This window comes from Citrus sinensis, chromosome 9 (assembly GCF_022201045.2).
Source record: "Citrus sinensis cultivar Valencia sweet orange chromosome 9, DVS_A1.0, whole genome shotgun sequence".
Classification (NCBI taxonomy): Eukaryota; Viridiplantae; Streptophyta; class Magnoliopsida; order Sapindales; family Rutaceae; genus Citrus; species Citrus sinensis.
This window is the reverse complement of record NC_068564.1, coordinates 29218328-29231621: the sequence shown is the minus strand read 5'-3', so window position 1 is coordinate 29231621 and position 13294 is coordinate 29218328. Positions and strand designations below refer to the sequence as shown.

Below are 13294 nucleotides of genomic sequence, written 5' to 3'. Positions count from 1 at the left end.
CTTAAAATTATTTCATAGCCTTTTTATAAAGTTTGGGTTCTTTTTTCTTAGGTGAATCTTCACCATCTAAGGGAATTTCAAGAACAAAGATGACCCTTGATTAAGAGCGACATTATATCAATTGGTAACCAATTCAGGTGTAAAATAAAGATAAAAATGATAGTTAATTAAGAGTGATATTACACTAACTCTTGACTGATTAATTAAAAGAATTATTAATTTGTGTTGAGATCTTTTTTGAGTAGCCATCTCTCTTTTTGTTGAGATTCTTTCTCATTTATGAAATACACCTTATTGGGGTCTACATAACCATTTCTATAAATCTTGAGGAAACATGTATCTTTTTTCCTATCTTCAATGTTTGGTTTATATGACTCCATAATTATTAATATATATATATATATATATATTTTTGAGAGGAGATTTGAAGGCATTTGATGTTTTTGTAATATTTGTTATTTGAGATGAGTCTATATATATACTTTTGGATAAATTACCTTTGCGCTTTGAACTATGCTATTGAGATTTTTTATATCAGCATACAATATATCGCATTGTAATTCTTGTTGAATTCTACTGTGATTTCTGTTGCCATTAAAAAAAAAAAAAAAGGGAAAAAAGAGGAAGTGTATGAGTAAACATAGAAAAGCTAGGTCGAAACTCTTTTCCAAGAAGATGCACAATGAATGCCATATATATGATAAAACAGCCAATTAACCAGATATATAAACTCAACCAACTTTAGCAAAAGATAAGATCGATCCCAACTCCGTAAGTTTAATTCTTTGTGAAGTTTGAAGGGCATGAGCTTAGCCAAGCACGTCAAATTAGAAGCTAGATAGAACCATAAAAAGCGAAGGAGATCACCATAAGTCATTAGAAAAGCGAAATATTCGCAAGTTGGGTGCTTTTGATTAACCTGGAGGTTTCTTTCTGCTTTTGCTTCTTGGCTGAGTCTCACTTTGCTGGACTTTCTTGAATGGAAAAATTCAATTTGAAAATTGACATCTTTTCAAATTAAAACAGCCCATGTACGCACACATCCGTAGAGTGCACATAAAATCAAAACCCCACCATCATATATAGATATATATATATATATATTTTTCTGAAACCTCTTTGATCCCAAAAGATAATTCTTCAACACTAATCAAATCTCACGTCAAGGTATAATCTTGAGCTCTCCTTTCTTGAATGCACAAGCCCATGTGGATTCTGATTTCGACGAAATCATTGCCTACAAGAAAAATGGAGCGATTAATTGATATAAAGATACAATTTTTTTTTTGTTTTTTGTTTTTTAACAATCGTTGGATCAAATTCTTAATTAGGGACAAATATATAAAATAATTAATCACGTGCTAAGTTTGTCAAATATATAGATCACTATATCGTTGAATAAAATTGACACTCGTTTACTTCATTAGTCTAAGATAAAGAGTATGAATTTATCTGTGCGCCGCTGGAAAGTTAAAACTTTAAATATGATGCACCAAAAACGTACACTAGTAGTAGATGATTCTGGAAACACTCAAATATATATATATATATTAAAACAAAAAGTCAGTCAAGCACTCAATAGATTCCGGAAACACTCAAATATATATTAAAAACAAAAAAGTCAGTCGAGCACTACTAGGATTAAAAGATGAACGAGGTACATTAAAAGAATGAAGAAATAATATGTATTTTCTTTTTAGCTTAAGAGAAGTTATCGGAAAACCCCAGTTACACGACAACGTTTGGAGAAAAAAAAATAATGTAACAAATTCAACATAGAGTCAATAGTTGACAAAAGATATTGGAGGCACTCAATTAATTACTATTGATAAATAAAAAAAAACATAATTCACCCATTAATCTTGTTTTGACCAATTGATTACGAATGGAGCTTAAAAGTTCTTAAGATATATATATTTCATAAATGTCTGCATCAATGAAAACCCTAATGCTCTACGTAAACTTTTTTTTTTTTTTTGTGCTTTTTTTTTTAAAAAAAACGTGAAGTGTGTGGTAGGGTGTTGCTTTCGTTTTTGTGGTGGTGTGTTTAGCGGCCCTATGAAGAACCATTAAATCCATATGATCATTTGTTTTTTTTTTTTTCGTTCCATTAGCCCAAACAAAGTGCTTGATTGTAGCAAAAAGTTTGATAAATGGGGTCACAATAATCACATCACAAAAATATCTTAAGATAAAGCAAGATCCTCTTTGGCTTATTGTCTACTTTACAAAAATAATTGTGATAATCGTTTAATGATACGAAACTACTTGTATTTCTTAATATTTACAAAAAAAAAAATTTACTTTTTCTATTTAAATTATATGTTCTATTAATATTTATAAATAAAAAAAAATCTATGAAAATTTCTAGTCAAAATTATACATCGACACCTTTTACCAAAAGTAATTTATTTCATGACCATCTGACTATTGAATGATTGAGAAGTTTATAAATTGAAATGTTGAGTGAACTTCCAATCAAAAGCACCGATCATATTAAAGTTTTTTTTTTAAAAAACTAAACTGATCATATTAAAGTCTGAATAAAATAAAAATATGTAAAAATATAAATTTTAATATAGTACACGATAAAATATATAATATTTAAATTTATATATTTTTACGTATTAACTTATCGCTAACTTTAATATAATCAGATAACATGGTTGAAAAATTATTCCTAAAAACGTTTATATTCGTATTAATGAAGAGGCCTTCCAGAAGCCTTAAAAGAAAGGACATCTGATAGGCAATTCCATTAATCAAATAAGAGTCTTGCTGAGTTGCATTTACAGCCCATCTTTAACAATACAAAAATCAAGCGGATCACACCGCCGTGCCACTTACTTTTTCATGTTTTAGGTGGGGTTGTAGTTGTACTAGCTACGTTGATTGTACCTTAGTAAAACCCGCCCATCAAACAATTGTCGTTATTGGTCGATGCTGCAAAAGGCTTCTAGAAGCCTTCGCACGTGCCAACAGGCGGTAAAAGAGACACCGTTCTCTTTGGGGCCATGCTCAGTTGGATGGTCCCCATCAGCCGCTGGATTCTTTAGATTTTAATTAGAGAAATTGGACTCGGTAACCAAATCAATCGGTTTAGGTGGTCTCTGAGGTCAAATTGATGTGAATAGCTCTGAGCTTCTAGAATGGTTGGCACGTGCCAGAGAAAATTTGCCTTCTCATCCAGCTCTCTTATCTGATGACTCATCAGCTGATCTTTCCTTCCTGTCGGCTGCAAGTGAGCCTCAGCCACCTGGCGCTAATCAATAAGCCAGCTTATAATATTATATTATCACATTATACCCAAAAAAAATAAAAATAAAAATAAAGTATATTCTTATAATCATTTTTTTTATTTTGACTTTTTTTTTAAAAAAAAAAATGTAATCATATTATATATTATCTTAATTTCTATAGGCATTAATGATAAATACTGACATGAATTTGGTTGAATAAAACAATTATCAACTTCATTGACTTAATAATTGGGAATCTAATTTTGTTTAATTAAAAAAAAAAAAAACTTGGAAACAACACGGAATTTCCACATAAAAAATTCCAGCTTGGCAAAAATTCTCCTCGGCCACGGCGTGGGGAGCAATGAGCTTCAAGTTGAAAACTGGGGAATAAAGAAATAAGAAACCAGTGGGCAGTGGCCCACCAGATCCCCCAGATTTTTCAAAACGGCAGCACATATGCACCGTTTTCTGTGCCCTTCCTTGTTATTATTATTATTATTTTAATTATAAAATTAATTAAAGAATTAAAATTTGGCCCTGAACTCTCACACAGTAATATAAAATCCCAATTGCCCCCCCTTGCCCACTTCGTCTTCAGCTTTCACACGCAAAACACGACACAGCGCAACGCAAAGACAATGAACGGAGCCCTTAACATGCTCGGAATGAACGCCCTTCATTTTTCGCCGCATCCCAGAACTGGGTTTCTCGATAACGGCGCCGTTTCGGGAAAGAACAAGCGGAGTCCCCGTGCGGTTTCAGTGGAGATGCCGGTGACGGCGCCGGGGACGGGAGGGAGCTTGTACGAGGTCCTGAGGGTGGAGCCAACGGCGACGATTTCCGAGATTAAGACGGCGTATCGGAGTTTGGCGAAGGTTTATCATCCCGATTTGTCGGGTAACGGCCGGGATTTCATCGAGATCCACAACGCTTACGAGACGCTGTCGGATCCAACGGCCAGGGCTGTTTATGATATGTCTTTGGTGGGTAGGAGGACGACGAGAACGGCGTCGTTTGGGTGTTCGGGTCGGTCCGGGTTTCACCCGACCCGGAGATGGGAAACTGACCAGTGTTGGTAGGAATTTTCAATTTAGGGTCCAACATTCTTGTTTAGGATTTTTTTTTTTCCCTTAAAAAAAGATAAAACAGGCATTCTCTCTCTCGCTCTCTTTTTTTCTTTTTTGGGATATTGAGAAAAATAGCGTGCATGTACGAATGTCGCTTGATGTGTCAATGTAAAGAGAAAAAGAAAATTTATGTAAATTCTTCTTCTATCACCCCATTTTGGTCTCGGAAATTTGAATATTTACTGTTTTTTGGGATATATTTCTTTTTCTTATTCAATTTACTACTGTATTTGCCACAGTTTTGGTTGCATTTCAAGCTTCTTAAGTTTGCCGCTGAGCACTTTCGGCCATTCTTTAGCTTTGAAAGTTGCAGGAGGAGTAAAATGTAATTTCCTACAAGTGTGGGGCTATGCTTTGGGCCTTTTATTTCATGACTCAAGATTTTATTTGAAATTTTGGATGGAAAATCAAAATCATAGCTCACAACTTCCATGCACTCGAAACTGAAAGCAAGATAAGATTTACACTTACAACAATAAACAATAAGATTTAATTCCTACATGCTAGCAGAATAAACATAAGAGAAAGAGGGAGGGGAAAAAAAAAAAAAAAGCTGAGACACCTAATATCCCAGATTTAAGGACACAAAGCTAGGATTCTATGATTCCTATCCCTATTTCTTTGAAAAAAGACCTCATTGTCATAATCTCTATAAGAATTTGTACAGCTTTCCCACTACATTATAGTTTCAGTGTCACTGAGGTGAAGGAGGGAGTTTCACTTGAACGTCATCAGCATGGAGTTGATGACATGTATGAGAAGACGGATACTTGAAAGTTCGGCACCACTGATTGTTGGTGAGCTCCGTTGATGGTGCAGTCTCTGATAAACTTGCTCAAAGATGGGCCGGGCATGCACCGCAATCATGGGGTCTGCTGGATTTATTGCAGCGGCCACATCTGTTAGCCACGCAAGTTTCCGGGCTGTGTCCTTGTTAATGTCACAAGCCAATTGTTGCAGAAGCGAGAGTAATACTCCTTGGCTCAAAGGGAGAGGAACCATGGACAGAAGCCCGTGCATATCAACCTGACAACAGCGTTAAGAGGCAACCAAACATGAGTTAACGTGTAGCGTTCGAGCATTCCTGCCAGGTTCATTTTGCAATCTGAAATATGCCACCATCGGCACAAAGAGATGGAGAGGATGCAGACAGAAATACTAGCAATTATGCACAGTGAGTAAAGACTAACAGAGGAGCAATTAAAAAAAAATCCACTAGCTTGTTTAGAACCTGAAACATCTAAAGCATATTTGGAAAATACCTGTGAACATAACCAAGACACTATAGACACATCACTTCTTTGCAGGGCAGTAGTGAAAGCTTCCTCATATTTCCGATCAGATACCAATCTTGAGAGCTCTTTTGTTGGATCCATAGTTGCCTCAACCTAAGGATAGCAACCAAGAATCTTCATGATAAATGCTAACTGCCAGCTACTAATTGACTTTCATAAGAAACAACCAATAAGTAAATAAGAAAACAGGGCAGACCTTCTCATGTAGACCAAGCAAAGGTCCATTGCTCAGTGGAACTGAAGGATTGAAAGCACTTGTGTTATTTCTTACACCAGCAAGATCGAACAGTTTTCGCTGACCATCGACAAATTCTCCACTTAAGGTTTGAGCCATTGATGACACAGAATTGACAGATTCCTGCAAGTAAATCAAAGGTTCAAATTATTTCAGCCACACATGTAAGAACAGAAGTGTGCTCCTTCTTGAAGAATTTAAAACATGAGGAGTACCCTTAAAGCAAGTGCCAGTGGAGAATGTGTGGACTCAAAATGCTGCAGAGTAGCAGTTGTATGTTCAACCATTCCTTTCTGAAATGTAGCATCAACTTGCTCAAACATAGCTTTGCATGACTTCTCAAAGGCAGGGATCACTGAAGCTTCTACACTAGACTTCAGAGCATCCTGCACGAAAACTGATGATATCAGAAAATCTTCAGACCAATGTCAATGATAAATAATATAATTGTCCGATGACAATTAATTAAACTTCGGTCCACATGCCATCCAATAATTTGAAGTAAACTACGGCAAGTTGAAATAGGAAGGACCTGGAGAGCATGCTTGCCAGAAGTTTGAAATTGTGCTTGGATTTGCCTACCAACAGTAGCTTCAAGTCTTGAATTAACAGACCTCTCCAGCTGATTCACTGCCTTGTCACCCACTCCTCTCTGCAGCAATAAGAATTTAATTAGATCTTGATACGGCATTTTCCTTTTGGAAGAGCTACAGCTTCACCAATATAACCTGGAAGGACTCTACAATAGCTGAAGTTATAGTTTTCTCGATACTTGGAGAAATTGTGCGGACAATAGCGGGCCCAACTGCAGCCAGCTCCTTCTTCACCAGTTTCTCTAATGAGGCTGTCAAGTCCTTGTTGATTAGGTTAGTGATCAAACCTGTTATCTGCTGTGTGCGGTCTCGCAACAATTTCTCATTTCTTGCATTCTCCTCATGAAAACGAGCCCACAAGGCATCAGTACTGGCTTTCACAGCTTTCTCAATACCCCGCCCTAAAGATGCCTCCAGTCTTCTACCTTCTTTGGTAACAGGGAGGGTAACTAAGTTTGACATCTGCTTCTGCAATTCCTTTTGCATGGTCATTAGCTGCAAACAAAAGAAAAAGGAAAACAAATCCGAAGTGAAATCACTGATTGGAAATAGATAGCAAGTGCATGTAATTTTTACAATGGACTATCATATAGATACAAAACCATAAACCTAGTTTTGTTTTCACACATACCAATATGCTGCCGACTGTAAGACAAAGACATACAAAAGGGAAAATCTTTCCATGATTCTCAAGATCGGGAAACAGCTGCATGATGCTATAACTTACAGAAATATTTACAGTAAATCAACAAAAATGCAGCACTCTTTGTTGCAGTTACAGAATCAGACAAAAGCTAGACTGGATATCCAATTTCACGAAAGGTAAAGCTTGCAATGGCCATACAGCTACCAACTCAAAATTGTAGAAAGTAAAGAAAACATCTAAATTATCATCATGACCTAAAAAACAACTTCATGGAAAAGGTTTTATAATTTTACTTTTCATAAATTAAAAAAATAAATTAAAAAAAAAGTCATCTTAACAGCAAGCCAAGTTTCTAGTGCCAGGAAATTGTCAGATGATCTCATTGCTGATAACTCGTGTTAATTACTCCCAAAGACCACTCTGTTAAGCATATGAAACTAATTAAAGGTGAGATATAACAATAACTGGCATGTAGTAAGGGGCATTAATGGGTCTCACCACCAAGAAATCACCTGATTAAGTATATCCTGCATAGCAATAACTTGAGAAAAAGCAGCTGGTGCAGAGGGGAGACTTGAACTCCCAGCAGGTTCATTGGACAAATTGGCCAAGTTCAAAACAGTTGACGATGGAGAACATTGACTTGATGCTTGATATTTTTTCTCCTTCTGCTTTTTCCCCTTTGCACTTGATGCGCCTGTTTGTGCAAATGTGGTGGTCATAGTTGAGTCTGAAACACCTCCATCCAAATCTTGTGTAGAGTCCTCGACTTCTGCCTCATCATTACAAGGTGGTTGTGCAAGTGTCTCCATTATGCCAGCACCATCAACTTCCTGAGCTTCCTCTGCAACACAAGTTTCTGCTGATGTTCCAGCACATTTTGCCACCATCCCAATCCTAGGATCCGTAGCCTGGTAGCGTAAGTATTTTTCCCTATTTTCTGAAACAAGGTTTTGAGATTCTCCCCGGGAACCAAATTCATCGTGAGTAAATCTTGTTTCATCCAATACTTTAACCTCCACCTCAGCATTGCCTGCATCACTATTGACAACCACCTCTTCCTCATTCTTGCCTCCAATAATATTAGTTGTTTCAGAAGATGAAGCAGACATTAGGATCTCTGAAGGCGTTATCAGATGAGTTGGATGTTTGAACATAGAAGGATTGAGTGCCCTAGATATATCATTAGGCGCAATGTTTATCTTGTCGTTATTTGCATCACTGTCCAAGGAAGGCACATGAGATAACACCTGAGTGGTGTCTGTTTTACCGTCAAATGAAGAGTCAATAATTGGCTGGCTTCCTCCAGGTTCATTGAGTAAGGAGCCTAGCTCAGAGCTATTTGGTGGATTTATAGAACCAGAATGTTTCCTAGAAAAACTTGGACTGAGCGGAAGAGGCGGTGATGCGACACAAACAACATTAGTATCACTAGTTGTCCGTGCAAGAGAGAGAGGTTGAGATTCCGTTTTAGATGTCAGGTTTTCTTGCGAAGTGGTAGCCTCATGAGACGTAGACAGTTGGGGATACCTCACAGCCCCAGTCGTCTCAGAGAAACTTGGTTTGGATGTAGAACTAGGAAAAAGAAATTCACTAAGTCTACTTCCATTTGCATCATTTGAAACACTGGAATCTGGCCTCTCCAAGCCCCCACTCTCTGCTGGAGGTGGAAGGCACTGGAACAAGTTCAGAGAATACTGCTGAATAGCCTGTGTCTGCACGCAATAGAGCTTAATAATATGCTCACTAGGAGGATCAATTGTCCCAGTAAAACTCAAAACAGGCATGGTCACTGTAAACTCTGCTATGTAATCAATGCGGGTTGCTGAAGAATTATTACCATAACCTAAATGGACAGAGTATATTGCATTCTTCTTAGCATTTGCAAATAAGAGAAGGCCAGCTTGAGACAACACCACGACTTGGTTAAAGAAAGCCTCCTCAACTCGAGGTTTAGCTGAACTCTTCAAATCCAATGTCTGAGTACACTTCCATGATTCAGCATGAGTAGGAAGCGACCATCCTTCTTCACTTGCTGAGGCCCAAAGTTTCACCTCCCGGTTTAAAGGTCCCTGGAAACAGATTACTTCTTTTAGTAAGGTTCAATCTGCCACCCCAAAAGTTCTTCTGTGGGGTTGTTTAATTACAAACAAAATGCTATAGACACAAGCAGTAATTATAATGGAAATGCCACATTTAGCTCTGGTGAAATGAACCCTGAAGAGAAATTTCTTGAAAAGATAGATAATAGAAATGGTAGAGCAAACTTTTATGTGAAGCTTTAAAGGAAATTTATGAATGCCTGAATAAAGCCATCCTAAAACATAAAAGCCTGACCAACCATCTAAACAACAGTGACAGAACAACAAATAGAAAGTTGTTAGCATTCAGGCAGAGTAGAAACTACCACCCACATACCGCTGTAACAAGAATGATATGACCCGCCTGGTTGGGAGCTGTCAAGTACTGAGCTGAATTCACAGGTTGGCCACCATGCGGTTTCAATATAATAAGTGGCGCCACCTTGCTATCTTCCCAAATCTTTATCTGTTGCAAAAAAAGAAATTTGCTCAGACACATTCAAAACGTTTACAAATAACTATCAATCAGAAGGCATACGAGTGTGCACACATGAACAAAATGAATTATTAAAATAGGAAAAGATATATGCTGTTTGAAAGAAATTTACACTCCTCTATACTCAAATCTTAAAGGGGAAGAAAGAGAATGCAAGAAGTTAGAAAACCAAAGAACGGTCAATATACCTAAGACCATCATTGGTGGATGCTCATTGGACACATACTAGCTGGGATTACTGCCCATTAACTTCCCTCAAACAACTCTAGTAGAAACCTCAAGAACATATATATATTTTCCAGTTAAAAAAAAATTGAAAACCGTGAAGTACACCATTCCTAAAATACTCTTAACTTTTTGTCCTTAAAAAATTTCAACAACCAGAAAAAGACAAAACAATAAATAAATTTGTGGAACTTCCATTGCATGATGATACAAGATAATAACTCATAGAACTACAAACCAGGCCATCAGTAGATGCAGAAACCAAACGGGTGGTTGTCGATTGACACATGGACAAATCAGTGACTTCTCCATCATGTCTACCAACTAACTGAACCCCATCAATCAACCCATCAACAGAACATTGGAGAGGTGCCTCAGCTGAAAATCCTTCACCCATGCTAACTTTAGCAGAATCAATTCTTAAAACATATTTTCCAATTCCCACAATCAAAACATCCTGCAAGATCAAACCCACTTAAGTAACAGAGTAAAATACTATTTTAGTCAAATTTCACTTGAAAAACAAAAGAAAAGCATTCAATTACTTGTCTACTACAATGCCAACAAACTCGTGGGTGCACATAGTCTCCCTCTCCTTCTCCTCTCAAAAGATTAATAGCAATAATAGCATTTCCAGTAATTTGCAGCTTATCTTGTTCGTCTGGACCTTCACATATCTTCCACACATAAACCCGCCCATCCACACTCACACTAGCCAACAGGTGAACATCATCCGCATAGAAAGCCATGTCTGACACTCTCTGAGCCAAAGAACATACCATACAGATGTTGTTTAGTAATATTTACAAAATTCATCAAATTACTAGGATATATAACATTTATCATCCACCCATCATCAATTAATACTCTACAACTAATGATTTGAGTTTATGGCAAAGCACTTAAGTACCAAACATACCCTTGAGTACAAATGAACAAAGTTGCTTCATTTTAATCGTTCATGATCTACGCTTCCCAAAATTCAACAATATTGAAAGTGGGGTAAATTTCACAAGGTTTAGCTACAATGGAGATATTCTAACGAGGGTTCTGAGAATTTCAGAATATCAATAAACAATCTTTACTAATAAAAACATCCAAGTTCACATTTTTTACTTAAAAAAAAAAATTACAAAGAGAAAGAATATACCTTAGTGTGGCCGCGAAGCAAGGAGCGAGTAGCGGTGTTGAGATTCAAAACCCTAACATTACCGCCTTTAAGTCCATAACAAACGTAATGCTTATTAACAGCAATCTGCCTGCCAATAAGAAGCTCAGGATCCGAACCGTATTTGGTAATCGGATTCACTTCCAGTTGCTGCGTCGGTTCTCTCCCTTCTTCCACCGCGTCCACGTCATAAGCCACGTAATCGCCGAAAACCCGCTTCCCGTAAATCGGCGCTGTGGACCCCACATGCTTGCTTTTGTTGTTGTTGAGGAGAGCGAGAATTTGGGGGCCGGCGTTGGGGGAAACAACGGTAGTGGTGGGCAGTGGAGTGTAAGGGAGTAGGCGATGGGGCCCATGGGGGTAAGGGTGGGGGTGCATGTTAGCGTGAGGCTCTGGAGGAGGTGGCGGTGGCGGTGGCGGGTACGGGAAGAAGTTGTCGCCGGCGGCGGAGGAGGACGGAGGGGGATACGGAGGGAACCAATTACGCATGTCGAATTGCTTTTGATTTTGATTTGGTGATTGAGATTGAGACTGAGATGACATTGTTAACTTCTTCTTGTTATTGTTATTAATGTTAGTTTATTTGTCTGTTTGTTTGTAAGAAGAATTGATGAATTGATGAAATTGAAGATGAAAAGTGAAGACTGTAGAGAGTGAAGCTAAAATTAGGGTTTTTCTAACTTCTGTCTTAAGTTGGGAGAGGCTGAAGAAAGTGAAGCTTTAAAATTAGGGAGCATTAATTTTACTCTTTAAGTTGTTTGTGAATAGACTCTCTAAATAAAAATAAATTATATTATTTTAATAAAAAATTTTCTTCCACTAAAATTATATAATTCATAACACTTTTATTTCTTTAAGAATAATGAGAAAAAATAATTTAATATTAAGTTAGAAATGCTAAAATATTTTTTAATAAGATTCTTCAAATGAAATAATATTTCTCACTCTTGATATCTCTTTTTAATATTGAAGAAAAAAAAATCATTTTATTTAAAGAATTTCATTTGAAAAAATTTTTAGATTCTTTTTTACGTGACACTTCAAATGAGATGAAAATTCTTCAAATTTTTGACTTAAAATACATAAATTTTCAGCTATTGATTTCATACAATCAAATAATATATCAATAGCCGCCATTAGATAATTTTACTTTTAATATCTATAAGTAGATTGCATGAAATTAATATCTTAAAAGTTATATCAATTTTTTTGTGATTAAACTTTAATACTTATCTTCAACTATATAGTATAGCGTTACAACCCTTACTTCACAAGTTTTTTTTTCTTTTTTTAAAACTCATTAAAATTGCAATAAATTAAATGAATCAAATAGAAGAAAAATTCAAGTAAAAGAATTAACTTAAGAGAGCTCAACCAAAACGGTTACACACTAATTATTAATTTATATTTTCGTGACAAAGAATTAATACAATCTATTAAGAGTGATGATAGAGTTATTAATTCTTGTACAAATATATTTTGTATAAACGGATTTGACATGATTAAATTGGTTTGAAAAAAATAACTTTTAGCCCACAAAATTTATCATAATTTGTTTATGGGTATGACTATTTGAATCCATCAAATTAATCTTTATATTAATTTTAAAAAATAAATTCATTATTAAAATTTTAAAACTTAAAAATCTCAAAATCAATCTTCACTAATCTCTCTCTCTCTTTCTTATAATTAAATATTCTCTCTTTACTTTTACATTGTATGAACTAAATATACAACTTCACTCTCTTTTGATTTTTTTTTTTGTTTTTCTTAATATATCATGATCTATATTTCATACTTTTTATAGATAAGTTTTTTTCCCCTTGATATTCATTAGTTTTTGTATTTGGTAAAAATAAATTTATTGATATTCATTAACTTTCGCGGCTGATAAAAAATTGTTGATGTTTATTTTGAAATTGTTGGTTTTTCTTTTCCCTCTTAATTAGTGATACCAATTATTTACAACAAAAAGAGTAAGTTTGAACGAATCGATGAGAATTTGTAAAATTGAGAAGAAAGGGTTAATGAAGTAATTTTTTTTAAAATTATTTAGATAATAAAATTCTTAAACAAAAAGAAGGTATAGAGAAGAAGTAAGTGGGTTTAAAAAATCCCACTCTTTATTTATATCGTTTTGTATTTTAATCTAACCATTATACTTATACTACATTTATTTATACAAA

The 13294-nt window shown here is 35.7% G+C and overlaps 2 protein-coding genes across 2 annotated transcripts; one reads left to right on the top strand and one right to left on the bottom strand.

Moving 5' to 3' along the window:
* The first annotated feature begins 3807 nt into the window (after positions 1 to 3807).
* On the top strand, positions 3808 to 4566 carry LOC102630941 (chaperone protein dnaJ 11, chloroplastic). Its single transcript, XM_006474730.4, has one exon. It carries the CDS (start codon positions 3881 to 3883, stop codon positions 4319 to 4321), a length of 441 nt encoding a protein of 146 aa, XP_006474793.1. The 5' UTR covers positions 3808 to 3880; the 3' UTR covers positions 4322 to 4566.
* Positions 4567 to 4813: 247 nt separating this feature from the next.
* LOC102631233 (enhancer of mRNA-decapping protein 4-like) lies at positions 4814 to 11849 on the bottom strand. The gene is made up of 11 exons (XM_006474731.4): positions 11091 to 11849; positions 10486 to 10701; positions 10179 to 10397; positions 9557 to 9685; positions 7651 to 9210; positions 6628 to 6987; positions 6432 to 6551; positions 6115 to 6285; positions 5861 to 6022; positions 5632 to 5757; positions 4814 to 5395 (listed from the first exon to the last, which is right to left on the bottom strand). The coding sequence occupies exons 1-11, from the start codon at positions 11649 to 11651 to the stop codon at positions 5087 to 5089; spliced, it is 3933 nt and encodes a 1310-aa protein (XP_006474794.1). The 5' UTR covers positions 11652 to 11849; the 3' UTR covers positions 4814 to 5086.
* Between the last annotated feature and the right edge of the window lie 1445 nt (positions 11850 to 13294).